At 37.5% G+C, this 26,993-nt stretch overlaps 1 protein-coding gene across 5 annotated transcripts in view; it reads right to left on the reverse strand.

Annotated features, from left to right (window-relative positions):
- SCN9A (sodium voltage-gated channel alpha subunit 9) overlaps positions 1–25,432 on the reverse strand; it is an 87,022-nt gene extending 61,590 nt beyond the window's left edge. For 2 of the 5 annotated variants that reach the window (XM_036253708.1, XM_036253706.1), the window contains exons 1-10: positions 25,175–25,432; positions 19,636–19,754; positions 19,204–19,293; positions 18,515–18,643; positions 16,717–16,808; positions 15,520–15,726; positions 7,071–7,134; positions 5,792–5,933; positions 2,534–2,740; positions 680–967 (exon numbers count right to left, since the gene is read on the reverse strand). In XM_036253708.1, coding sequence (XP_036109601.1) covers positions 680–967; positions 2,534–2,740; positions 5,792–5,933; positions 7,071–7,134; positions 15,520–15,726; positions 16,717–16,808; positions 18,515–18,643; positions 19,204–19,293; positions 19,636–19,754; positions 25,175–25,432 — 1,596 coding nt within the window. Of the gene's footprint in view, positions 1–679; positions 968–2,533; positions 2,741–5,791; positions 5,934–7,070; positions 7,158–11,232; positions 11,281–15,519; positions 15,727–16,505; positions 16,598–16,716; positions 16,809–18,514; positions 18,644–19,203; positions 19,294–19,635; positions 19,755–25,174 lie in introns of all 5 variants that reach the window. The other 3 variants (XM_036253709.1, XM_036253707.1, XM_036253710.1) reach the window with 3 other exon arrangements.
- Between the last annotated feature and the right edge of the window lie 1,561 nt (positions 25,433–26,993).

The raw sequence follows: 26,993 nt of genomic DNA on the forward strand, positions 1-26,993 counted from the left end.
TGAGCAGAGGGACAGCTTTGATTAGAAAAAAAAAAAAAAATTGGAGGGGTTGTGCAACAGAAAATAAATGTTACGGAGAATAGAAGCAAAGGTTCATCTTGAAAGTTTGTAGGCAGAGAGACCTGAAATGTGGAGGTTTCCATGGAAAAGGAAAGAAAGGGAAAGAGAAAGTCCACACAGGCAGAGTAACAGACTATGGGACTACATGTTAGTGTCTGATGCAGCTGGGCGTGGGGGTTGTTACGATGTCTCCAAACTTTCTAGCTGATATTTGGGTGATATATTACCTACAGGGGTGAAGAAGAGAAAATACTAATCTAAGGTTCATTTTTAACCAATATAGGCATTATAAAACACAGACTAAATAAATGTAAAAATTAATCTATAGTGTAAATATTTTTTTTTTCAATTCTACAATGGTTCTCTCATGAATATTTTGTTTTGAAAATGTGTTTATTGGAGAAGATATGACAATTCCAAAACTATAAGCCCCTTAGAAACTTAAATGCAAAACTACGTACATCCATATTCTTTCCATACACGCTCAGCAATCAATAGGTTTTTACCTAAAAACATGCCAATGAAGTCACTCTTCTCTCCTGAGGTCCCTTCCCTCAGAACAGACCATTTTGCTCTATAATCCTACCTCTGCAGACACTCATTTGAGTGCCCATGGTACCTGATTAGGGGTAGACAATCTCTTTTCGCGCGCTCGCCTGTAGCCTTCAACACCAAGATAGGAACTTGTTCTCCTGATACTCTCCTCTGATTCCGATTTGGACAATTTCTCATCATCTCCCTTTTCTTCCCCACCAGAGAGCTTCTTCTGATTCTTTTTCTTTCTTCTGTTTCTTCTTTCTTTCGCACTTTTAGAACTCAGTTTAGATGTTTCAGAAGAACTCTCAGAGAGGTTCATAATCCGGCTTCTCCTGGTACCTGCATATTCGGCTGCTGCCACCGCTATTGCCTGTTGGGCCCAGATGTCACACACACAGTGAGTCATTTCCTAAGTCAGGGAAACCTGATGATGGGAGACCTCTCTACCGTGAATTTAACTATATTGTGCATATAATCATGTCCTTGTATGGGAAGAAAGATCATTTTCTTTACTCTTACAAAGTATGTACTTATTGCTTCTCCTGCACTGTAACAAAGCGCCATTCTGCTCTGGAATGACACTATTCCAGACTATTACTATATTTATAGTAATGCAATTTTAAATAATATATGTAGACATTTTACCAGCTATTTTGGGACATAAAGCATAAACCATGTGATAAGATAATTTGCACATGTTGTTCAGATAATTAACTCAATATCAGCAAAAGAATTAGGCACATTACATTTAGTGAAGAATAAGCTGGCTGAAAATTAAAATTAGTTATTACAGACTAATATCCCAAGAAAATGAAAGAGACTTCTAGGGGATCCCTAGGAAATTCCTGGGATAACCTAATGCTACCTACCCCTTTATTAAAAAAAAAATCCTTCTAAAATTTTGGAAAATAAAGATATTATGAATAAAAATTAAAAATCACTCATAATCCTACATTCCCAAAATAATCAGTGTTACAATTTCTTCAAGTCTTTATATATATACTTTTTAAATTATTTATGTCTTACACTCAATTCTATATCCTACCATTTATTACATTGCTATATCAACACCTTTTTGAGATAATATTCTTAAAACACATAATTTTATGGTTTAAAATACTCCAAGATAAAAAAAAATCATAATCTTCTTAAGCATTTTCTAATTTTTGAAAATTTAAATGCTTTCTGATTTTTAATATTATTAAAATACTGCACTGAATATCTTTCTGCATCAAAATTTGTCTGCATTACAGGTTACTACACTCTCCCCAAAAGATTATATTCCTTGAAGAGATTTAACTAGATCAAACCATCAAATGAGTTGTAAGACTCTTGGAGAATATTTGAAATTTTGGTTCTCTTAATACAAACCTTCTCAAACTTTTCCACTGATGTATCCCTTTGGAGAGAGGATTAAGTAGAAATGCTCAAAAACGTGTGACTTAGCCCATAGTGGCCACATCCATAAGTATTAATTTTTTAATATCTCACATTTTTATCTTAAAAATCCTCACATTTAACAAAACCTGACACACATTTTGCTTTCTACTCCATAGAGTATCTATTAACTTTAACATTAAAATAACGTCCCCTAAACCTTTGTGTACAACTGTTCTGGGGAAATATATTACGCTTTAGGACTTTGCATAATACCACAGACACTGAGGAATTCCAAGTAACAGGTGTAGGAGGAACAGCTAGAACATGCTCTGCACCAGGGTGAGCTGATTATGGGGGAAAGTAGACTGGGTCAGATGTCAGCTGTCACTCAATCCATGATTGGTTCTTTTGACCACACCAGAATGAAGGTTCAGTTTATATAAAGGGCTCCATTAAGGAAAATCACCTTGGGGAAGACTGAGCATACCCCCCAGGGTCACCGTAGTTCCCTCTGCACTACTACTTCTAGAAAGAGTTTTAAACCAAATAACAATACCTCAGCTTCTTCTTGTTCTTTTTTAAGCCGATCTAACATCTGTTGAAATTCTAACTCCTTCTGCCTTGCTTCTTCCATGTTTGCCTGGTTCTGTTCTTCATAGGCCATGGCAACCACAGCCAGGATCAGGTTTATTAGATAAAAGGAGCCCAGAAAAATCACCACAACAAAGAAGATCATATAGGTTTTCCCAGCAGCACGCAGTGTCTAGGGGAAATGGAAATAATTATTTTAATAACAAAAGGTTTTTTTGTGTGTAAATTATTTGAACTCGAATGGCATTATCAGGCATGGGCAAATAGGGAAGTTTTGTATAATCTCATGTTATCAATATATAAAGGGATAAAATTATATCTTCATGGAAGACAACAGTATTAAAATATATACATTTTCGGTATACAGTATATAGCAATCTATTAAACTTGTACTAAAATTGGGTATAATTCTTAAATATTATAAAATAGAAAATTCCTAAAATTTTTTCCCAAGTCTAAAAATGAATGAAAAACTAACTGCTTTGCTCGTTTTCAAATTATAGGACCAGATAAATAGTCCCTGTTAGTGTTAAAATTCTATCTTTAACAAGAAGTATTAATTACTATGTTTTATGTTCATACAAGATGAATAAATGTTTAATTAACATTTACTAAAAATTTAAAAATAAAACAAGTGGAAAAAATAATTCAAATGATGCAGACATTAAATGAAAAATAAGTCTCTCCTATCTCTGATGCCTAGTTACTCAAATCCATTTTCTATCAGTTACTATTATTACTGATATCTTGTCTTGAATAAATTCTTAGTATGTAGTGGAATTGTTAGCTCAACAGGTATATTTATTCTAATTTTCATAGGAATACCCGTGTTACCCTCCCTAGTGGTTTCCAGGAATATTCCCCTACATATCTCAGTCAGAGAGTATTTCTCTTTAGATCTACTTTTTTTTTTTTTTTTTTTTATCCTCACCTGAGGACATTTTTTGATAGTTTGTTCAGATAGAGTGGGAGGGAGAGAGAGAGAGAGAGAGAAACATCGATGTGAAAGGGACACATCGAGTGGTTGCCACCCACACGACCCAACCAGGGCCGGGGACAAACTGCAACCGAGGTACGTGCTCTTAGCGGGAACTGAACCCGGGTCTCTCCAGACCGCAGGCCAGTGTTCTAACCGCTGAGCCAAACCGGCCAGGGCTAGATCTACTTTTTGATCTTAGAAATTCTGACAGGTAAAAAATTGTATGTCACTGTCATTTTATTTATTTATTTATTTATTTATTTATTTATTTATTTTTTTATCCTCACCCGAGGACATTTTTTGTTCAGATAGAGTGGGAGGGAGAGAGAGAGAGAGAAATATCGACGTGAAAGAGACACATCAAATGGTTGCACCCGCATGACCCAACCAGGGCTGGGGACAAACTGCAACCAAGGTACATGCCCTTAGTGGGAACCGAAGCCGCGTCTCTCGGGACCGCAGGCCGACGCTCTAACCACTGAGCCACGGCCAGGGCTGTCACTGTCATTTTAATTTAAAGAAAAAGTGAGTATCTTTTTGCATACTAAAAAAGTCATTTGTATTTGTTTTCCTGCATATTTTTATGTCCTTTCTACATTCATTTATAATATTCTCAGAAATTAAATACACAAAAAACAGGCCAAAAGAAGAATCTGTGGCAATCTCATTTATTTGTGGAATATAATGAACATAACAGTCTGAGGAATGGCGTAGTCCCAGAGACGTGGAAGTGGGGTACAGACTGACAATCCCCAGAAGAGGGGGTGGTGGGGGAGAAATAAACCACAGAACTTATATGCATGTGTGCATGAACAATGGACATGGACAACAAAGCTGGGGACAGGGCGGGGAAGGAGAGTGAGGGGGAATCAGTGGGGGGAAAAGGAGAAACATCTGTAACAAAAATAAATTAATTAATTAATAAAAAAGAAGAAGAATGTGCAAGTTGAGAAAAGTGATTGGTTAACAATTATAATACAGAATCATCATTTTTGGTCTCCTTGCTTTTGGGGAAAACAGAGCCCACAGGCCCAAGAGGATCACATTCGAGTTAGAGGAGATGGACATGTGAGTGAACAATTATAGCACAAGAGATGGACGCCGTAAACTGAAGAACATTCACAGGCATGCAAGTCTAGAGCAAGAAGCAACTGATTGGGAGAGGAGAATTCAGAGAAGGGAATCGAGTCTTTAACTCATATTAATTTGCTAGTGCTGCCATAACAAAATGCTCCAGACCAGGTGGCTTAAACAAAAGAAGTGTATTTCTCACAGACTGAAGGCTGGAAGTTCAATATCAGAGTGTTGACATGTATGGTTTCTCCTTGGCTTGCAGATGGCCACTTTCTCATAGAGTCCTCAAATGGCATTTTCTCTGTGTATATGTGCATCTCTGGTGTCTCTCTTGCTCATGTATTAATCTCCTTTCTCATAAGAACACCAGTCAGATTGGATTAGGACCCATCTTAACAGACTAATTTTAACTCAGTCATCTTTTTAAAGGTTCTAACTCCAAATATGGTCATTCTAAGATACTGGAAGTTAGGACTTCAACATATGAATTTGGGGGCATAACAATTGTACATGGGAGTTCAAAAAATAAAGCATGATGAGCATAGGATGACCTGATTTTTAGGTCATTCCAAGCAGAAAGACATATGTGAAAAGCATAGTGTAAATGAGGTATGAGAGCACATTACAGCATTTTTCTTGCTGTTTACTTAGGACACTATAGGATGCTACATTTACAAAGGGGAAAGAGATTTAGAGATCAAGTAAGTCCAGGAGAGATAAGAAAATAATTTATGATTCAAGAACTATCCATTCTGATAGTGCAGGAAGAAGAAAATACCTACTTTTAGTAAAAAGACAAAAGAGCCCTGGCCGGTTTGGCTCAGCAGTTAGAGCGTCAGCCTGTGGACCAAAGAGTCCTGGGTTCAGTTCCACGAAGGGCATGTACCTTGGTTGTGGTTTGTCTCTGGCCCCAGTTGGGGTTGTGCGGGTGGCAACCAGTCAATGTGTCTGTCTCACATCAATGTTTCTTTCTCTCTCTCTCTCTTTCTCCCCTCCTCCCCCCACTTTATCTGAAGATAAATGTAAAAGTATCCTTGGGTGAAGATTAAAAAATATAACAATAAAATAAGTTTTCTCTACTCTAAATTGAAAAAAACATCTCATATTTAAAGCAGGTAAGAAACATCAGATTATTCAATGAATGCAATGAATGTTTCTCTTGGCACTCACCTGTTGGTAAAGGTTTTCCCAGTAATCCTGGGTCATTAGCCTGAACAAGGCTAAGAAGGCCCAACCAAAAGTGTCAAAACTTGTGTAGCCATAGTCTGGGTTTCTGCCTGCTTTCACACATTTGTACCCTTCTGGACAGTCACTACATGAGAAAAAGAAAAATATAAGTCTGAATGTCTTCAGGATGCAAGCTAAATGGTCCTATAGAAAAGGGGGAAACTCAAGGTTCCTTTTCTAGGGGGACATTATTGAATAATGATTAAGACCACCTTTTTGGAGTTAGGAAGAACTGGGTTTGAAACCCACTCCTACTATTTACTAGTTGGTAACTGACAAATTGCTTTAACTCCAAGGCTCAGAGCCCTCTTTCTGTGAAAACAAGATAGTAACACCTATCTCAAAAGGTTAAGATTGCTATCAAATTTAAAGATAATGTAAACCAATAACTTAGCTTAGTTTCTGCCCATAGAAAGTATTTAATAAATGGTAGTTGCTAATAGTATCATCATCATCATCATCGCCATCAAAACCAGGAGACACACAGCAAATGTCATATAACAGCTCTTGTGTCCATAAAGATTGATAGGCCTCTGCCAAACTGTGCCCCTTCCTGAAATTATTCTTGGAGTAAATTAGATTCAAGAATAGTCAAAGCACAAAAACTGTGTAAGATTTGTACCCTTAAGATGTTTCCTATTCTTATGCCCCCAGTGCACACACAGCCTGGTGAAGAGGTATCCAGGCAGGAGGAGAGCAAGAACAAAACGCTACAGCAGAAATGAAGCTGGAGTATAGGATACATAGCATGATGGATAGTTGTACTAATAAGAGGTTCTTAAAGTATGTTTACCCCAGTCCATGGGGTACATTTTTAGAGTGGCCAAGATGTCACTGTGTTCAGTCAGCTATGAGTCATACTTGATGGCAGAATGAGTAGAACTTGAGGATGGAAAGAAAAATAAGGTTGTGTCACCCTTCCTTCCAGAAAGAAGAAACGCTAGAAAGTAACCAACCAACTTGGGGTGGGGTTTTCTGAAATAATATTTTCTACTGTCTTAAGGTGTACATCACGTATATCTTGCTTTTATTTAAGCACTGTCTCCAAGTCTTCCTTTCAAAGGTATGCAGTAACTAAGAAAATTACAAAGGCTGAACTCACTGTGGGACAGAAGGAGTCAAATAAGGCTATCAAATATATAAAAACAGTTCTTATCAGTAAACTGATTATGTGTTTTTCCCCTTTTTTGAAGCCTTTACACTAGAAACAAATATTACATACCCAGCATCGGTGCTGTTACCACAGAGGAGAGCATCTTTAGATCCATCCAAGTAATAAAAATAGCCTGTGTAGGAAAAAAATTGAACACTATAAGGTTATGGAGTGTAAGCTACAGTAGGTAAATTAATTAATATAGACATTCACACATATTTAGGCAATATGCATTTATCTATCTATCTATCTATCTATCTATCTAATATATTCTCCTTCAAATATTTATTGATACCTTTTATGGGCCAGACAGTGAATATAATGATAAATATGATAACAAGATCCTACGTTTTACAAAGCTTTCTTTATGTTTAGCTAAGGGCGGAGTTTAAAGATGGAGAAAGACACTTAAGTACCTAAGTAAATATACAGAGTATTTTCAGACAGTGGTAAATGCCCTAAAAGGAAGAAATTAACACAATATGATAAAACGTGGTCAGGGAAGGCCTTTCTGAAGAGATGGCATTTGATGAGGGACCTTAGTGTTACAAGGAAGCTAGCCTTTCAGAGACCATGATGAGGAGATAATCTCGGTAGGGTCAAGGCCAAGAGCAGAGGCCCTAGGCAAGCATGCCGCTGGTGTATGGAGGAAATAGCAAGACACCCGGCCAGCCTGGCCACGCGCAGTGAGTGGGGAGAACGGCGGTGGAAGGGGTAGGCAGGGGCCAGGTCATATAAAGCTCTATAAGTCATGGAAAGTTTGGATTTTAAATATGATTAGAAGTAATAGAATTGGAAAGTAGAGCTGTGAGGTAATACTTAGCATTTTAAACTGCCACTGTAGTTGCTTTTAGATCTTAGACTGTAGGAGGGAAAGTGTGGAGCAGGAATACAAGTTAAGTGACTACAGTGGGCGGTGTCACGGCTACAGTTCAGAGAGTAATGTGGAGAGAAGGGGATGGAAATGGAGTGGACAGGATGTGCTGATGGAGTGTGGGGGCGGGGTGCAGAAGACAATGTATAAATTGGCAAGATGGTGGTGCCAGTTACTGATTGAGGAAGACTGGGATAAGAAATGGCCTGAAGCCCTGGCCAGATGACTCAGTTAATTGGATCATCATCCCACGCACCAAAAATTGGTTGGTTCGATTCCAGGTTGGGGCACATACCTAGGTTGAGGATTTGATCCCTGGTCGAGGTATGGCCAAGCTGCTGTGTCTCTCTCTTACATAGATCTCTCTCTCTCTCTCTCTCTCTCTCCCCTTCCTCTTTCTCTAAAATCAATAAAAAATGTATCCTTGGGTGAGGATTTCAAAACAATGGCCTGAAGAAAAACCAAGAGCTCTGTTTTAGCTGTTCTTGGTTTGAGATGATTATTAGATATGAAACTACATTTGTTAAATAGGTAATTGAACTGATATGAAAGTCTTGAGGTCAGTAGAGTTATCAAGGATGGAGATACAAAGATGAGAGTCATCATCTAGTGGGTAGACTTGATAAGTTAAGCCACAGAGAAAGTGGAGCTACAGAAGGCAAGAGCAAGAAAGGAGAGGGAAGGAAAGGAAGGGAGGGGAAGGGAGGACAGAAATGGAAGGAAAGGAAAGGGAGTCCCCTACTGACCCCAAAGCACCCCAGGAGAGGAGAGTCAGCAAGACAACACTATAAATGGACAAAATTTGTTTGTTTTTTCAAATTCTCTCATGAGAGAGCTGATCCAGCTGTGCATAGTAAAGGTATAAAGGATTAACAGGAAAACCTAAATAAAGGCCCAACTTCCTATTTGGCACAAGTCAAACGAATAAAGGTGTAATTATTAGGAACCTTTGGAATAAAAGTGGAGGAAAGGTTTGAAAGTCAGATACACTTGGATTTGAATGTTGTTTCTATACCTTCCTACATAAGTAAATTATTTTATACTTGAAGATTTGGCTACTGCGTCGGGAAACGGAGATCAGAAGGCCTGCTGTGGAGCTGCGGCCCAGGGCGAACAGGACACTGCACACAGAGCGCTTTGCGTGGCGACCACACGTTCCACACAGCCACGCACACAGCCACGCACACAGCAGCGGCTCTTTCATTAAACTATTAAACAACTGCAGATAAGACCGACTGCCTTACACATCATCCTTTTGTCTCACATAGTACTTACACATCTTAGAAGACAAAAATAAAATGATAAAGACTCTTAGTTTGAGGTGGAAATTTAGGTGAGAATGTGCATGAGCAACTTAAGAAACCAAAAGTCCTGTGCCCGGGGAGGGTGGGCATGGCGGACTGAGAATGGAGGAGGTTAAGACAGACTTTCCCTTACATAAACCTCCAAATGGTTATTAAGAAAGGAGCACTTCAGAGTCATCCTTTCAAGAAACACTGGTCCACCTCTACGAGCCCCAGAGGGGCTGCTTGGTAAGAAGGGGTCTCCAGCTGCCTATCCCAGCAGCTGCAGGGCTAACCCACCCCCCTCGGCCAAGGATGGCAGGAAAAGCAGTGGGAGCAGCTCCCTGTGGTCTTGTGGAACACGGAATTATCCCCGAATAACTAGACTTCAATCAGTAGGGTAGTCAGCCTCAAGAAAATGTAAGGTTAACATATACATGGAAAATGTAATGCAAAGAAAACTTATGTCCACAGTAAAACACATACACAAATGTGCACAGCAGCATTATTCACAATAGTTAACACCGGACACAACCCAGCCACCCATCGGCTGAGGAATAAACAACATGTAGTATAGACATATAATGGAATGTAATTTTCAATAGAAAGCAATGCATTACTGCTACATGCTACATGCATGAAACTTGAAAACATGCTAAATGAAAGAAGCCAGACATAAAAGGCCACATATTATATGATTTTATTTACATGAAAAATTTGGAATAGGTAAATTCATAGGGACAGAGAGTAGATTAGTGGTTGTCTGGGGCTCGGAGAAGGAGTAACAGGGAGTGATTGTCAATGAATACAAGGTTTCTTTTGAGGAAGATGAACATACTCTAAAATTAGATAGTAATGATGTTCTATATTCTGTGACTATACTAAAAACATGGAACTATACACTTTAAAAGGGGGGATTTTATGGTATGTGAATTATTCTAAATAAACCTGTTAAATACATGTAATGTAGCATAATGGCAAAGGTTGTGGGTACTAACAGATAAGTCTCAATTACACAGTAAAACACATATGGGGAAAAAGAAATAGAAAATTACAAAATTCACACAATAAAACTCTGGAACTGAAATTTAATCTAGTATAGATTCTGGGGAAATTTTTCTATTAATTTCAAGGCTGAGAGACAGAATGATAAAGCATAATTCGTGATGTAAACATTCTAGGATTAGTTTTATGGAACCTGGCTCAGAAAGCTTGCAGCAGCAATGTATGGCTCGGGCTTTCGAAGTCAAGGGACAATAAATAAGTCAATGCTGAGGAAACTAGTGCAGGGGCCCAGGCAGAGGCCTGCCAGTGACACACTGCCTTCTGGGAGATGTAGTCCCCATAAGGAAGGAGGAGCAGACAGAGACAAGAGCAGCCTGGTAGTTCAGTGCAGATCAGTACTGCGGTTTTTCTAGAAAAGTTCCTGGTAAATGTCACACATTCAGAAAATAGGAGTAAGAGACTATTGCCTTTTATTCCGATAAAAGCACACTATATTAATGCACCATAGTTACCAGAAGTTTAGCTATAAATTATGCAAATAAAACTTTCCTTCATCTGTAGTATCAAGAAACAAAATACATAAATATCAAAGTAGACAGTGCTTAGCCCCAAGGGCAATCTATAAATTGTATATTTTTAAACACCGGGCTAGACAATGGACTTGTTTATTTGATAATAAATTTAAAAAGCACCTCAAAGAGGCTTTGCTGTCAGCACCAGAAAACACTTTCAGAATATGTTTAGGATCTCTATGTAGGTTGCTTTTATCATTAGAATTCTTAGATCTCTTCAAGAATTTCAATTCATTGGCCTCACCAGTTGTCCAGTTTAGAATCCATGGACATTCATTATCATCATTCTCTTACAACTTCTTCAACTTCCATGCATTTCTCAGTCTATCATTCTATTGTACTAACCTGGCAGAACACTAATCCTACACATAATCTAGCATCCACCTTCTCCATACTGCTCTCAAGTTCCTGAATGTTACCGGAGAAACTCTCACATAAGTAAAGGATTACATTTTGAATGAATGATCTCCAATATTGAATTGGCACTCAAAATAGACCACCTGTCCCATTCCCTAAAATGACCATAGAGTGCATTCTCCTCAAACCTGCAAAATTTCACTCTCGGCCAATGATTCCATTTTAACACTTACATGAGTAAAAAAAAAATCCACTGGGTTTAACTTAATCCTCTTCTGATAAATATTAAATGTCAAACATTCAGAAAATAGGAGTAAGAGACTAGTTCCTTTTATTCCAATAAAAACACACTATATTAATATACCACAGTCCACTCCTCCATTTTTCCTCCTGCTTCCATGGCTGAGAAGTTGGTCCCATTTGCTCTTCCACTTTCTCAAGGATTTGACTTCTGTCCTATCTCCTAAATTATTAATCCACATTTTACTCATTCATTTCTATCACTAGAAATTCATTCCTTCAAAATCTCTTTTTTTTTTTAATTCTCACCCGAGGATCTTTTTCCATTTTTTTGTTCAGATAGCTTGGGAGGGAGAGAGAGAGAGAGAGAGAGAGAAACATCGACGTGAAAGGAACACATCGAGTGGCTGCCACCCACACAACCCAACCAGGGCCGGGGACAAACTGCAACCGAGATACATGCCCTTAGCGGGAACCGAACCCGGGTCTCTCAGGACTGCAGGCCGATACTCTAACTGCTGAGCCAAACCAGCCAGGGCTCTATTTTGTTTTTAAAAGCTACCATTTTCCCCATTATTCTATTTCCCTTTACAACTAGATTTCTTGGAAGAACTCTCTATATATGCTGTCTTCTCTTCTTGACACATTCTTCACCCGTCACCGCCTTAGTCTGACCGTGTGCTCCTAATTCTTCACTATCATCTTCTCATAGAAGTCTCTGATGACTCCCACGATGTTTAAGTGAATGTGTATCTCTCTGTCTTTATCATCCTTAGTTCTTGATCTCACTTTACTGGCTGTGCCTTCTCTGGGTTCATTTCTGGGTCCTCCTCTCCACCTGCTTTTTAGATATTAGGGTTGTGGAGTTGAGCATCTTATAAATGACAAATGTGTTTTAAACACCAGTTACCAATTCTCTTCCTACTTATAAGCATTAGAGTTTTTAAAAAGGATGTGTTTGTGTGCATAATATCCTTTCTTTTCTTTTTTATCCTCACCCGAGGACATTTTTGCATTTATCTTTAGATAGAGCGGGAGGGAGAGAGGGAAGAAGAGAGAGAGAGAAACATCATTGTGAGAGGGACACATCAACTGGTTGCCACACATACGACCCAACTGGGGTCAGGGACAAACCGTAACCAAGGTACATTTCCTTAGCGGGAACTGAACCTGGGACTCTCTGGTCCGCAGGCCGACGCTCTAACTGCTGAGCCAAACTGGCCAGGGCTATCCTTTCTTTTAGTTGAATACTTCAAAGTATGTATCTTTAAACTACACAGTTCCTCTTATCTCTATGTTTAAATATCCAGTTGTCTTCTTCATATCTCCTCTTGGATGTCTCAATGACATCTCAGTTTTAACTGGTTAATAGTGACTTTCCCCTACAAACCTGCACACCCTTCCCTCATTTCTCATCGCAGCCCATTCAGTTACTGCAGCCAGAAACCTAGAAGACTTCAATCCATAAGCATTTATCTTGAACTCATTTTTGTTTGTTTTTTAATCCTCACCTGAGGATATTTTTCCATTGATTTCTTTAAGATAGAGTGGGAGGAAAGGAGGAAGGGAGGAAGAAAGAAATATCAACGTGAGAAAGAGAACAATTGGCTGTCTCCCACATGACCCTGACCAGGGCCAGGGATTGAACCTGCAACCCAAGAATGCGCCCTTGACTAGGAATCAAACCCAAGAGCCTTCGGTCCTCAGGTCAATGCTCTAACCACTGAGCAAAACTGGCCAGGGCTTGAACTCTCTTTTTTTTCTTCTCTTCCCACCACCACTGTAGATGAAGCTATAATCTTCTCCTGTTTGGATGATAGAAACATCATTCTAACTGGTCTTCCTCATTCAATCTACCATCCACCCTTGCGCAATTATATGGCAGTTCTTCACAAAGTGATTAAACCACTGCATTTAAAATAAAACCTGAACTTTTTTCCATAGCCAAAACATCCTTCATGCTATGAACTCTGCTATTTTTTTCCTTTTTTCTTTCTTACCTCTCCATCGCCATTCTGTCTCTCCCTTGCTAAAATCTAACCACACTGTTGTTTTTCCATTCTTTAAACGCATGATACCCTAGTCTAGGGCCTCTTCACATGCTATTCTTTCTAACTCAAGCAGCAGCCCCCCCACACACACTTACACTGTTTTTATGTTTCTTATTATCCCTTAGATTTTTTCTTAAGACACCTCCTCAGAGACGGCTTGCCATTTCATTGGTATCTCAGCCCCTAAGATTTATTTTCTTTGCATGGAATTTATTAAAACTTGCAATAGTTTTTGTATATTTGTCTGTTCTCCTACTTTATACTCTTTCATTCCCACTGGAATATAATCTGTGTGAGAGCAGGGGCTGAGGCTCTCATTCTCATGGTTATAGCACCAAAGAAATCTTTAATAAACACATGTTGATAAATAAATACCTGAATAAATATGACAGTAAAACCTGACTTCTATGACACAAAAAACAGACAGAAAACCAAAGTCAAACTTAACACAAATATCTCCTCTCTAAACCAATATTTCAGAAGAAAATAAAAAATAGTGTTACAGAATCGAGGGAAAGGATAATAGAATAAAATGTCATTGTTAGCTAAGCTGTCACTTGTGTGAAAGGCAATAAGAAGACATACTACAAAATTCAAGGACTCCTTCAATTTTTTGAAAAAATTGCTTGAGACCATTCCAGAAGGTTTAAAAAAAAGCATTCAAATTTCAAACTCAGTAATGCAACCAAGAACCAGAAAAAAGGACCAGTAGTGATACTAGTAAAAAAAACAAAAAAGTTAAGTCTAAGTAAAAGTTTTAAATTGATTCGCAAAAGAGAATGTAAATGTCAACAATTACCCATTAAGATACATTATTTTTATGGCATATAAATTGAGGAATACAATTCTTTGGAAATTGGAAATAAAATTGAAGATCATAGTAATAAAAATCAGAAACTGGAAAAATAAGTAAAGGTAAAAAGGAAGGAACATATGTTAAATTCTTCATCAAAAGCTGGTAGTAAAAAAATTTACATTAATATTTTACTTGAAAACCTTTAGTTTTCTTGTTTTAGAATTCATATATATATATATTTCTTTATTTACTGTATTTAAATATATTAGCTTGGTTTCATTTACTTTTATGTTCCCCAGTGAGTGGACAAGTCCACATTTAATAAAGTAAAATAAATAAATAAATAAAAAGATGTATAGAATTATTTATTATCCGAGGAGAATCACCTGACCTTACCCCCTGATTTCCGTTACAGGCACACTCGTTTGAAAGGTTTACACCCCATCTCTGGGTCTAATATCTCTCAATGTTTTTTTGCCCACGTGGGCAACACCATACAGACACACTGCAGATGTCAGACAGAAAGCACAATCTTGATTGGTCTAATTCTCACCCAAACTTATCAACAGCTTTGGTAAGAGAAACCATGTTAGCGATAACAGATTAGACATCATGCAGTTCATGCTTTCTGTGACATACTCTAAAATAATTTGTGAATTAAGCAGAGTTCTGAGACTACATGTACATATTATCTCATATGGTACTTATAGAACTAGCTCTGATAAATTAAACTCTGACGTGATGCATTAGTTAGATTGAGGAAGCCATTAGAAAAAACTGTAAAACTCATCTCTGGTTATAATATAAGAACAGTGCTGATAAATCTGAGTAAAATGTTTCTCTTTATATAATTCTTTAGAAATATTATTGAGACAGACATTTTAATATGTAGTAATCAATATGATCATTATATCATAATATAAGTATATCATGTGATATTATAGTTATAAGTATAATACACATGTAAAAACATATACATATAAGTTACACTCTAAAATAAACATAGGTATAAATTATACAATAAAACTATAGTAAATAAAATAGATATCTTACGAAATGTAATAATTAATAGTATTAATTCATAGCTAACTTAATTTCTTTAGAGCAAATTTATTCTTTTTTATCATACAGAAATTGAGAATTATGAGAGTATCTCATATAACTCTCTAGAAAGCTTTGAACCAGGGAGATTATAAAATTATAATATGAGCCAAATTCACACTTTCTACATATTTGAATGCTGTTGAAATAATTCAAATAAAAGCAACGTTTCATTGCTAAAAGAGACCAGTGCTTTTAGCCTTATTTCAATCTATGAACAACTGTAGGGACAGCCTTACTTTTGTAGTCATCTTCCTCAAGCATATCCAATGCGTCGTCTGTTTCATTGTTTCCAGGTAAAACCCGCAGACATTTGTGCTTCAGGTTGCCCATGAAGAGCTGCAGCCCGATCAGCGCAAACACGCTCAGACAGAACACGGTCAGGATCATGACGTCTGACAGCTTCTTCACAGACTGGATCAGGGCCCCCACGATGGTCTTCAGGCCTGAATGCGGGAGGTAACAAAATCATACTCATAATGAAATAGGGCCTCTGATTAAGGAAAAAATACAAACACAAGCTTTCCTAGAAATGCATGCATTATATCAAATCAATGATCTTAAATAACCTAACTCAAAAGAAAAAAAAAAAAAGCCCACTAGGTCAATAGGTGGATTAGCATACATACTTAGTTTCTATATATTATTGCAAATGATTAAAATTTGTAAACTATTTCCAAAGAATAACTAAATTGTCAAAATGAAAAATTTGGTTGCTCAAACCATATCCACACTCACTTTTAAAAAATAATTTTTAAAAAAAGTGCCAATTTCTTGTCAAAACAAACCATTTCACTGTAAGTTAAAACAAAGAAGAGACTACATTGCAACATATAGTGACAATTTACTAATTTTCAGTTAAGAAATGGTTTGTTGAGGAACGATTTAAAAAAATACGTCATGCAATACCTTCATGCTGATATTTTTTCTCTCTTTTCTTAACTCTATGAAAAGCAACTAAAACAAATTGAAAGTTTCGTTCCTGAATAAGCCAAAAGGAAAATGCACCGTTAGACAGGAAGGAAAATTTCAAGTTGAGATGTGAGCCAGACGGCCATCTTCATCCTCTGAGACCCATGCAATTGATTAAACGCAAAGGCTGACTTTTAATAAGGATTCCGAAAAACATAAGAAATCAAATTCATGACATCTGCATAAGAGCAAGTTTTTCTTATCTTTTCTCCAAAGGATCAAAGTCAGCCCCGGTGTTTAACCCCCCTCTCACCTGGAATGACTGAAATTGTTTTCAATGCTCGGAGAACTCTGAATGTTCTCAACGCTGAGACATTGCCCAGGTCCACAAACTCTGTCACATATCTGCAATAGGGGAGTTTATACACAAACACGGTGACAACACACACACAAACAAACAAAGAACAACTCCCACAGAGCTGGAGTTGCGAGCGGCCTAATGCTTCACATCCATCACTTCTTACCTGGAATTACAGAAATAGTTTTCAAAGCTCTCAACACTCTGAAAGTTCGAAGAGCTGAAACATTGCCTAGGTTTACAAATTCTGTTAAATACCTGTAGAATTAAATCAGAGTTATTCAGAATTTAGATAGAGTCTATGATACTTACCCGTGCCTTTAGTCAAGGTATTTCCTATGTCTGTAATGTCTTACTTAAAGGTATAGTTCTACAAACTTTTCCTTTCCTATCATAACTAATTTAATTAAATTAGATTTTATTGGACTCGTTTGATATGAGCAACATATAAGTCTATTATTAAAATAGTCATATTCTTAAATGCCTAAATAAACAATCAAATGTTTCAATGATTAGATCTCAACATTATGGTACTAGAGACATTTCATAACCCTATAAGATATCAGTGGTACACCCTGGAAACTGTATGCTAAGTGAAAGAAGCCAGACACAAGAGGCCACATACTGTTTGATCGCATTCATGTGAAAAGTCTAGGGCAGACAAATCCATAGAGGTGCAAGACAGATGAGTGGCTTCCAGGAGCTGGGGGGTAGGAGGGAATGGAAATGACTGCTTTTTTGGGGGGTAATGAAAATATTGTAACATTAGAGTGATTGGTTGCACAACTTTATGAACCTACTAAAAAACACCAACTTTTAAACTTTAAAAGAGTAAATTTTATGGTGTGTATATTCTATTTCTATAACAAAGGAGACCCCCCTGAGAAGAGGCAGCCCTGTTTGACACAATGCTGTGTTAATAGCAGGTGGTAGGTACCACTGCAGTCATATATGATCATGAAAGGAGGGAGCTTGATGGGCAAGGAGGCGGGACAGCAGTGAGGGAATCGGAGACTAGAAATCTAAAGACCCTGCCGTGTTGTCTAAGTTACTCCAGTGAACATGCACTGCTTTTACAATTCAAAATGAAAGAGCAAAAAATATTGTATCTAGGCTTGAGATTAAAAAAAAAAATGTTTCCAACAAATATATTTTGCAAGAGAGTAGCAATGTGAATAAATTGAAAGTACTTGTTAATGTAATATTTTTTCCCTTGGGAAAAAACTGTGGATGCATGTGTAATGCATATACAATGCAATAATGTAAAGTTTAGTATGCAGTGACAGCCCTTATAAAAAGATATACATCTATATTTTAATATACTTATTAGCACTTGAACAGTATAGATTAATAGAAGGGTCCCATACTTATAATTAAAGACTTGATTTTTTTTTCTGTGATTACTACAAGTTTTATTAGTTTTTAAATAGGAACTTGGAAAATGTGTGGACCTAACTGGCACCACAAAGACTGTCCATCCACCCGGCCAGTGTGGCTCACTGGTTGAGCATTGACCCATGCACCAAGAGGTCATAGGTTCGATTCCTGGTCAGGGCACATGCCCAGGTTGTGGGCCCATTCCCCAGTGGGGGGCATGCAGGAGGCGGCCAATCGATGTTCTCTCTCATTGATGTTTCTCTCACTCTCCCTTCCTCTCTCTCTCTAAAATCAATAAAGACAAAAAAAGAAGTCGACATCTTTCTTAAAAAAAAGACTGTACATTCAAGTGCTGGGTGCAGAGGGAGATGATCAATCTTAATGATGTCAGACACTTTGGAGTGAGAAGTGATCTTTCTGAAAAAGTTAATATTTGCCTACAAATGATTAACTTTCATGCCGTTTTCTTTAAATGCAACCATTACATGTAGAAAAAGTCAGTCCCCCAAACTTTGTTCTTACTGAAATACTGTGCCATCTGCGATTCTCATGAGGGTGCCATTTAAAAACCTGAATGGAGTACTTACGCAAAGACAATGACGATGAAATCAAGCCAGTTCCATGGGTCACGAAGGAATGTGAATTCTCCTACACAGAAGCCTCTTGCAAGGATTTTTATAAGTGATTCAAAGGTATAGATTCCAGTAAAAGTGTACCTAGACACAAGAATCCATTGTAATATTAAATATGAAAAGAATACAGCACCATGTGAATATTTCCAATTTATTTTTTTCTGATCAACCAAAGAAGGGCATCTACTACAGTGTGGCTGTTGGTTTATGGACCCGCTTTATGAGAATAAACTAAAATCAAGAGCTTTCCAGAAAACCTTCAAATGTCCATAATGGAAACTCCTGTTGAAAGCAGAGGCATTCAAAATTACTAAGAACACAGGTTTAGCTCTGCCCAGGAAATTCCTGCATTTCTCCAATCAGAAATATGCCCAAGGATAAGAAATATGTAACATGTCTAACAACAGGCAGGGCGTCTCATAAGTTCATTCTTCAAGAAAAGACTATCATCTAATTATTCTCTTCTACTGCTAGCAGGTTAATACCATAGAGGAGAAAAAAATAATTGAAAAATAAAACAACAACAACTATATAACATGGGAAGATAAACACCACCATTTTTGTAGCTGAAATAACTTCCTGGTAGGAAAAGGATGAAAATAATAATACTTAGATCATATTAAAATGTACTTATACCCACTTACTCTACATTCTTGGTCCAGTCTGGAGGGTTACTCATGGTCATGAATATGCAGTTCGTCAGAATAGTGCACATGATAAGCATCCCGAATAAGGTGGCTTAGAATCAAGGAATATGATGAAGGACCATGGCGGGGACCTTGAATGGTTAACAGTAACGCCTGTTGAAATCTTTTCCTTAGAAAATAATTGTAAATAAGTTTGCAGACTTTTTAAAATCTCTTTGAACATGGGACTAATAGGTAAAAGTAATTTATCCTAAAATGTTAAAACTGCCATTCTCCCGATCTTCCCGGAGACCTACACCAAATTATATAGACATGATCCGCTAAAACCAGCCTTTTCGGGTGCGAAAGAACTAAAACTCTATATTTAAATAAAAGAGCAAAAACGACATGTTAAAGAACCATTGCAAGTCAGCATTTTTAAAAGGATATGAATGTACTAAAATCTTAATAGATATTCTTCTTAGAGGACTGAAAGGAGAGAGAATGTACAAGGCCGGTGTGGCATTGAAACGGAAGATGGCTTTCCCTTTGTTCAATACTATGAAAGTCTGCAGGATCAAAAAGAGAACAGGAAGAAATTGAGAATCCAAAATTTTGATCTAGTACATTAATCTCAGCATTTACCTCTCCATGTGGTGGTGTCATGGTGAAGAAACACTCTCATTAGACTCAAGCAATGCGGCTCTAATACCATTGATGCAGCCACGTGTCATGTTGGCCAATGAACCCAAAGTCCATAACATGTCAGCAAGTTAAGAAGTGACTATTTATGAGCATGTGCTGTTTAGAGCTCCCAAAATATTATGCTTTCTCTTTTTTATATCCCTTCAACATCCACATCAGTAATAATAACATGTGGCCATTGGAATCCATTTAAAATACAACTTCCTTCTTTTATTACCCTGCACTGTAAGCAAACCAGATAAAAACTATCTGTCCCTGATTTTTACCATAACTTCTTGAGACTTTTTTTTTTTTTTTTCATTTATCTTCAGATAGAGCAGGAGGGGGAGAAAGAGGAAGAGAGAGAGAAACATGGATGTGAGAGAGACACACCAAATGGTTGCCACCCACATGACCCCAACCAAGGCCACATGACCCCAACCAGAGCTGGGGACAAACTGCAACCGCGGCACATGCCCCTAGCGAGAACTGAACCCGGGAGTCTCTGGTCCACGGGCAGACGCTCCAAATGCTGAGCCAAACCGGCCAGGGCATAACTTCTTGAGACTTTTAATACTTGTTGGCTGTTGTCATGGTTAGTCGCAAGTGCTCCAAAGTATGAATTTCTTCAAAAATATTTTCACAAATTTAAGGAATAGTAGAGTTGGAAGAACCCTGGTACCCAGATTAATTTTTCTATTTTAGATTGTAATACTAATAAAAGCTAAAATAAAAGGACAAAAATTAAAATGCTTGCTACTATCCATGGAAATTTTTTTTAATGATACAAATAGAACCAGGTATCCTTAAAATATGTTTTGTAACCATTACATAATGAGTGACATTCCCTGGATTTGGTATTTAGTTAAAACATGTAAAACCCATACAATTAAACAGCAGCAATAACAAAACACTAAAACAATCTAATGTTTTTGGATTGAAAATCAGAAAGTCCAAGTTCAAATCATTGTCTTACTGTTCTGCACTGGCAGGCAAATTACTTGTGTCAACTAGAACACATTCATTTGGTCTTTTTGTTGTTGTTCGATCTGAATTTTATAGAAGTTTATGAGTGGGCTTCTGTAAATCAACAGTTTTCTAAATTGGGGACACAAATTGGAATATCTTGGCTTTTTAATTGTATGTGGCACTCTTCTCAAGAATACGAACGTGCATCTATTATTTTCAGATGCCCTTTTATACTCCTGGTCTCTTTCACTATACTAATTATGTCTAAACTTAATGTAACATAAAGTTCACTTTTATATTGAAAATTAGTTTTAAAATACATTCCTAGTGTTTGAATTACCTATTGTTTTCTTACATCTCAATATACTGTGCTTGTTAAAATTCATTCCTTGTTATTGTCTCCCACCGTGTAGTGAGCAGCTATGGCATTAGAGGCGCTGAAAGGAGCTTGAACACATGAGGCGGGAGTGTGGTATTCGAGGAACTTCCTAGAGAAGTGATGAGAACACAGTAACCCTAATATAAGACAAGACGTGGCAGGTGTCATGCAGATAAGTACAAATGGAGGAGTATGAGAGGAAAGAGGGAACAGGGTCAGGTATCTGTCAGAATTAGTAGGAAGTCTTCAGGAAACAGAGGTCACCTGAGCTCGTGTGAAAATCGCTACAGTACTACCTAGCCTTGGCAAGATCAACTTACCTTATACTTGAAATTAAAAAAAAAAATTAGGTTGCAATTTTTAAATTCAAATCGCCAATTTTCATTTGCATTAAAGTATTCTTTAGGAATATCTGGGTTGATATGCACCCAGGAGTTAATTTTCAGTAGGAAAAGTAGGTATGCATCTGAAATTTTAGGGATTAGCCTGAGTTTCTTTAGTAAATCCTATTAGCAAATGCATTGAGGTCAAAGTCTGAAAAAAATTGTTTTAGTTTTGCTTACTTATTTAAGAATTTATTGAACATAAAGTTAGAGTGTGTAAGGAGCAAAGGCTTTAGAATTGGACAGATATGATTCCTAATACCATATCCACACTTCGGCAGCTTGAGGGCCAGCACTGGGCGCCGTGCAGTGTGCGAGTCTGTCATTGGTGGGAGCGGCTCTGCTCTTACAGGCAGCATACGAGGCTCCGGGGATATAAAGATAAGACAATGTGCCTGCCTCTTAATTCGCATACTAGAGGGTAATGGGTAATTTATTCATTCTTAAGGATACAAACTTTCACTTATCATACAGGTACCAAATAACACTAATAAAAAACACATATATATTCATCACACATAAAAATGAAGCCCTAATTTCTAGCATTAGTTTAACTGTTCTCTGTTTTTAACAAAGCATTGATAATTACACTAAAATATAAATTAAAATCTAATTAGGGGTCGTTAAGATTTTTTTAATCCAAGCAACAAATATAATGTATCAGAAATAAAGCTTCTATCAATTACATAGTGTTAATAATGTGAAATATAGAGGAATCGATTCATAGAGAAGACAACTACATAGCTGCAAGCGGAAGTCAAAACTACTTTTAGCAAGATTGTCTGAGGAGCTAAGACAAGGCACAAAAAATTGATAATTTAGCCCGGCTGGTGTGGCTCAGTGGTTGAGTGTTGACCCATGCACCAGGGAGTTGCTGGTTCGATTCTGGACAGGGCACATGCCCGGGTTGTGGGCCAGATCCCCAGTGAGGGGCATGCAGGAGGCACCTAATCAGTGTTCTCTCTCATCGATGTTTCTCTCTCCCTTTCCCTTCCTCTCTCTCCTAAAAAAAAAAAGTTGATAATTTAAAGCTCCAAACCAAAAGGAAAGGACTTGGTCATCCCTTTGTATATATTTTTTTCAGGTATTAACAACAGAGGATTATTTTGTTTGACCGAGTTCTACCCAAGTATACTGATGAAGAAGTGCGTTAGGCTTTTGATATGGTTGGTGTTTTATTATCTGAAAGGATCTGGAGCCAAGATGAGAGGTCTATTATCCTCCATTCAATTGCAGACATTTTCTCCTTTTCTCCCAAGTCAATTTAAGCTAATATTAGTTTATATTTCTAACTGGGGATTACTCCAAAAAGATTCCTTTCTTCTTAAGGGGCAGCTGGTTAAATAATATCCAAGCCTGCTTTGGAAATGGGAAATCCAGGGAGAGCCTGGAATTTTTCAGGATGAACAAGTAAAATGACAAAGTACTTTTTATTCTGACTATTTCATTATTTAGCCATTTATTATTTCATTATTTTTTTTTAAAAGTTGTTAACATTGTGCTCAGCCAGTGTGGCTCATTGTGGTCTCATTCATGAAGAGGTCGCCAGTTGGATTCCCGATCAGGGCACACACCCAGGTTGTGGGCCAAACCCCCATTGGGAGGCAGGCAGGAGGAGGCCCATTGATGTTCTTTCATCGATGTTTCCATCTTTCTCTCCCTCTCCCTTCCTTTCTCTCTAAAAATCAATAAAGAAAACAATTTTTTTTAAGTTGTTAACATTGTGGTTGTTACACAACAAAAACTAAACTAAACTAAGAAGTGTTGCACAACAGAACATCTCAATAGGGGGTCAAACCAACTTGAATTTAAAAAATCTAACACATAATTTACTAGTAACATTTTGCAAGTTACTGAATTTCCCCAAGCCCTTTGTCTCATCTAAAAATAGGGTATGACTTGTTTCACCAGGTTGTGATAAACACATGTGCTAAAACGTCTAGTACCTGATACAGACAAACCCTCAATGCACAGTAACATCCTTCTTTTCCGTGTCAGAATACGGGATCATTAGAATGCTGTATAGTATTTCAAGGGCTTCGCAGGTGTTCTGCTTTCTATTGCTGTGCTGTCAGCTTGCTGAGATGTTGGTTTCGATGGGAAATAAAATACTAGGTATTGCTAGTCATAGCAACTACCACTGAGACAGACGTGTTTCTACCATCAAGATGAAATTCATCACATTTTATATTTCTGAAGACATTTCAAGTGTTCTTTATTTTATTTGCTAAGTACCTTATCAAGGAATATTCCCTTTTATTTATTTCTTAAAACAAAATGATTTTTTAAATATACTTTATCCTGCCTTTCCTGACCTCCCAAAGATAAATCTACAGGCGTTGCATGTGCACAAAGCATTGTTGGAGAGTCATGAAACCTGCTGATCTAATCCTTTAATGTCTCACTTTGTCATTTCAACCTGGTTTTATCTGCTATCGTGCCCAAAAGATTTGCAATCCCTTCCTCATTTTCTCAGTAGAATAACCTTTTAACAGTTGCTTCAGACTTTTTCCTATTCTCTTAATGCAATCAACACCTTCACTCTGCTACTCTCAATGCTGACTCTCGAAGGGCAACTTCCACTCCTGTCATATGGAAAAGACTGACAGCATTTAACATGCATTCCCTTGATGTGCCTACACTTACTTCAACATATGGGACTCTTAAATCCATCCTCCTGTTTGCCACTGGAGCCTCAGACAACAAGGCTTCTCTCCACCTTTCTAATGCAAATACAGTCTCATCTGTAGCTTGTACCTTGCCCTTTAACATCATCAATTAGCTACCTTATTCCGACTCTGTATTTTCCTCCCTGACTGAGACTCACTTTACTTTCAAATGTGCTATTTTGTACTCTGTGTGTTAAAGGTTTTCAATTGATTTGGTACCTCAAATGACCACCTTTCTGGTGGGAAATTTCTGAACGTGCCCATGTTGCCACCACTTCCTCTTCTTATTTGCTACCCACCTTTGTTTTGCTTTGATTTCCACCATCCAACACAAATGGCTTGCAGAAAGTGACCAATCATCCCCCTTGTTCACTCCAATAGAATATCCTCAACTTTCTGGGTAATTTTATGAGATACTCTTGTCTCTCCTTAGAACACCGGAAAATTTTTTTGATGTATGCCCTACCTCCCTGACCATCTCAGACTCCTCTTTGCCTCCAACACCGTAAATGAAGCAGCTCTCCAAACTTCATTATTAGTTGAGCAATCACACATATTCCCATGCAGTCCGCTGTCATCTCCATAAAATGCACTCTGGACACACCCCCAGGACTTACTTGTCAGTTGATAATTATTTTTTTCCTACCAGTATGCCTTTATAGAATGTCCAACAAGGCAGAACATTATACTGAACACTTTTAAAAGATTAAGAAAATCAAAATGGTATGACAGAAGCAGTTGCAATGAAAAATTTACAAAAGTACATATTCCGAATATCCTACGTACATATTTACCTGAATATTTTTGCCATGATGTGGTTTCCCCCTAAATTCCACTCCATCTGAAAATAACTTTCTGTATGGAAAGAAGCAGAGACCGCACCACTGCAGTCCTAGGAAACTCACTTTTTTGTCTGCGTAGTAGGGGTCCAGGTCCTCCAGGGGCTCCGACACCATGCCCGGAGGGATGTCCCCATAGATGAAGGGAAGCTGTTTGCCAGCTTCCAAGTCGCTGCTTGGCTTTGGGCCTTCTTCATGATCATCTTTCTTTTCTTCTTTGGGTTCCTTTGTTTTTCTCTCAGCAATACGTTGTTCGATGAGGGCAAGAGACTGTTTTTTAAAGTAGACAAAGCTCTGAGGTCCTGGGGGAGGCAATGCTGCCATCTTTTCATCCTGTATATTTTATTTCCCCTTCAACTCCTCCATTAGGGGCCTAAGTGGAAACAGAAAAATAAAGCCTTAAGTGTTTGCCAACCAAGGATGGCACATTAAAATAATAATAATAATAATAGCAGACAATATTATTATTAATAAGCAGCTTTTTGGTTTTAACTACAAAAAGTCAGGTTCACACAATTATTACCATGTTAAGTTAGCATTTATTAAGTGACTGCTATGTGCAACACTTATTTTCCATGCTTTCTAACCATTTTATTTTAAAATTTGAGCTTAACATGTCACTGCTCTTAAAATAAAAGATTGACAACTTAATGAAAACAATTTTAATTTCCTTTCCTTTTTCTCTATGTTCACTTTTAGTGCAATTCAACTCAACTTCCTTCATTTAAGATGTTTTATGATAGCGCTTCTGATAGCACCCCTCTCCAGGTCCTCCTCCTGACTCTGACATCTGAGCTTCTCTCTCACGTGTTCACACCCTCTGCTTCTCTCTTGGGGAAACTCATTTCTGTGTACAAGGTGGTGGAAGATTGTTTTACTCAATTTTATACATTTTCCTTCTTTACAATAAATACATATCCCTTCACAAATCAGAAAAAATACTTCTATTTTGAATTAAAAACCATTTGGGGAAATGTTTTAGAAAGCACAAAGAAGAGAAACTAAGGAAATCTTTGTGATTCAATTTAGAAAGTAAAGCTATCACTATGATATGCATTCAAACCATGACTTCCCTAGTTAACCTATATATGTATACAAAACATAAAAACTACACTAAAGAAAAATAAAAAATAGAACATTTAAGTTTCTATATATTATTATTTTGGAATTTTCCTAATAAAGAGTATAAAAATAAGTTGTTTCAAAAAATAGCAGACTAATTATTTCAATGAGTCAAAATACCTCCATAACTCCTGCAGTAGAAAATGTAAATTCTTGCCCTGGCCAGTTTGGTTCAGCGGTTAGAGCGTTGGCCTGCGGTCCTGAGAGACCCGGGTTCGGTTCCCATAAGGGCATGTACCTCGGTTGCAGTTTGTCCCCGACCCTGGTCGGTTGTGCGGGTGTCAGCCACTCGATGTGTCCCTTTCACGTCCTTTCACGTCAATGTTTCTCTCTGTTCCTCTCTCTCCCTCCCACTCTACCTGAACAAAAAATGGAAAAATGTCCTCGGGTGAGGATTAAAAAAAAAAAAAAAAGAAAATGTAAATTCTTTCTTTCTTTTTTTTTGCATAAGATTGCCTGAGAATCGGGACACACCAACTTCTAGCATGCCAACCCTCTGTGAACAGCTTGAAAGATTGTGATATTAAATGATATCTTCTTCCACAGAGGGAGGATGAATTAAGAGAAGCCATGGTCTGCTCTTTTATTTTCAAATGCTAAATATACAAATTAAGTGAATCACAGTAGTAACAAATAGACTTTTTAAAAGAAGTTTGGGAAGCAGAAATGAATTATTCTTTTCCAGGTTTCTCCTGTACCCATGTCAAACAAAATACATTTCAGTTATATTTAGAAAAAAATAAGTGAGTTTCCCTTTAATTAT

Source organism: Molossus molossus, unplaced genomic scaffold, assembly GCF_014108415.1.
Source record: "Molossus molossus isolate mMolMol1 unplaced genomic scaffold, mMolMol1.p scaffold_m16_p_11, whole genome shotgun sequence".
In the NCBI taxonomy this organism is placed as follows: domain Eukaryota; kingdom Metazoa; phylum Chordata; class Mammalia; order Chiroptera; family Molossidae; genus Molossus; species Molossus molossus.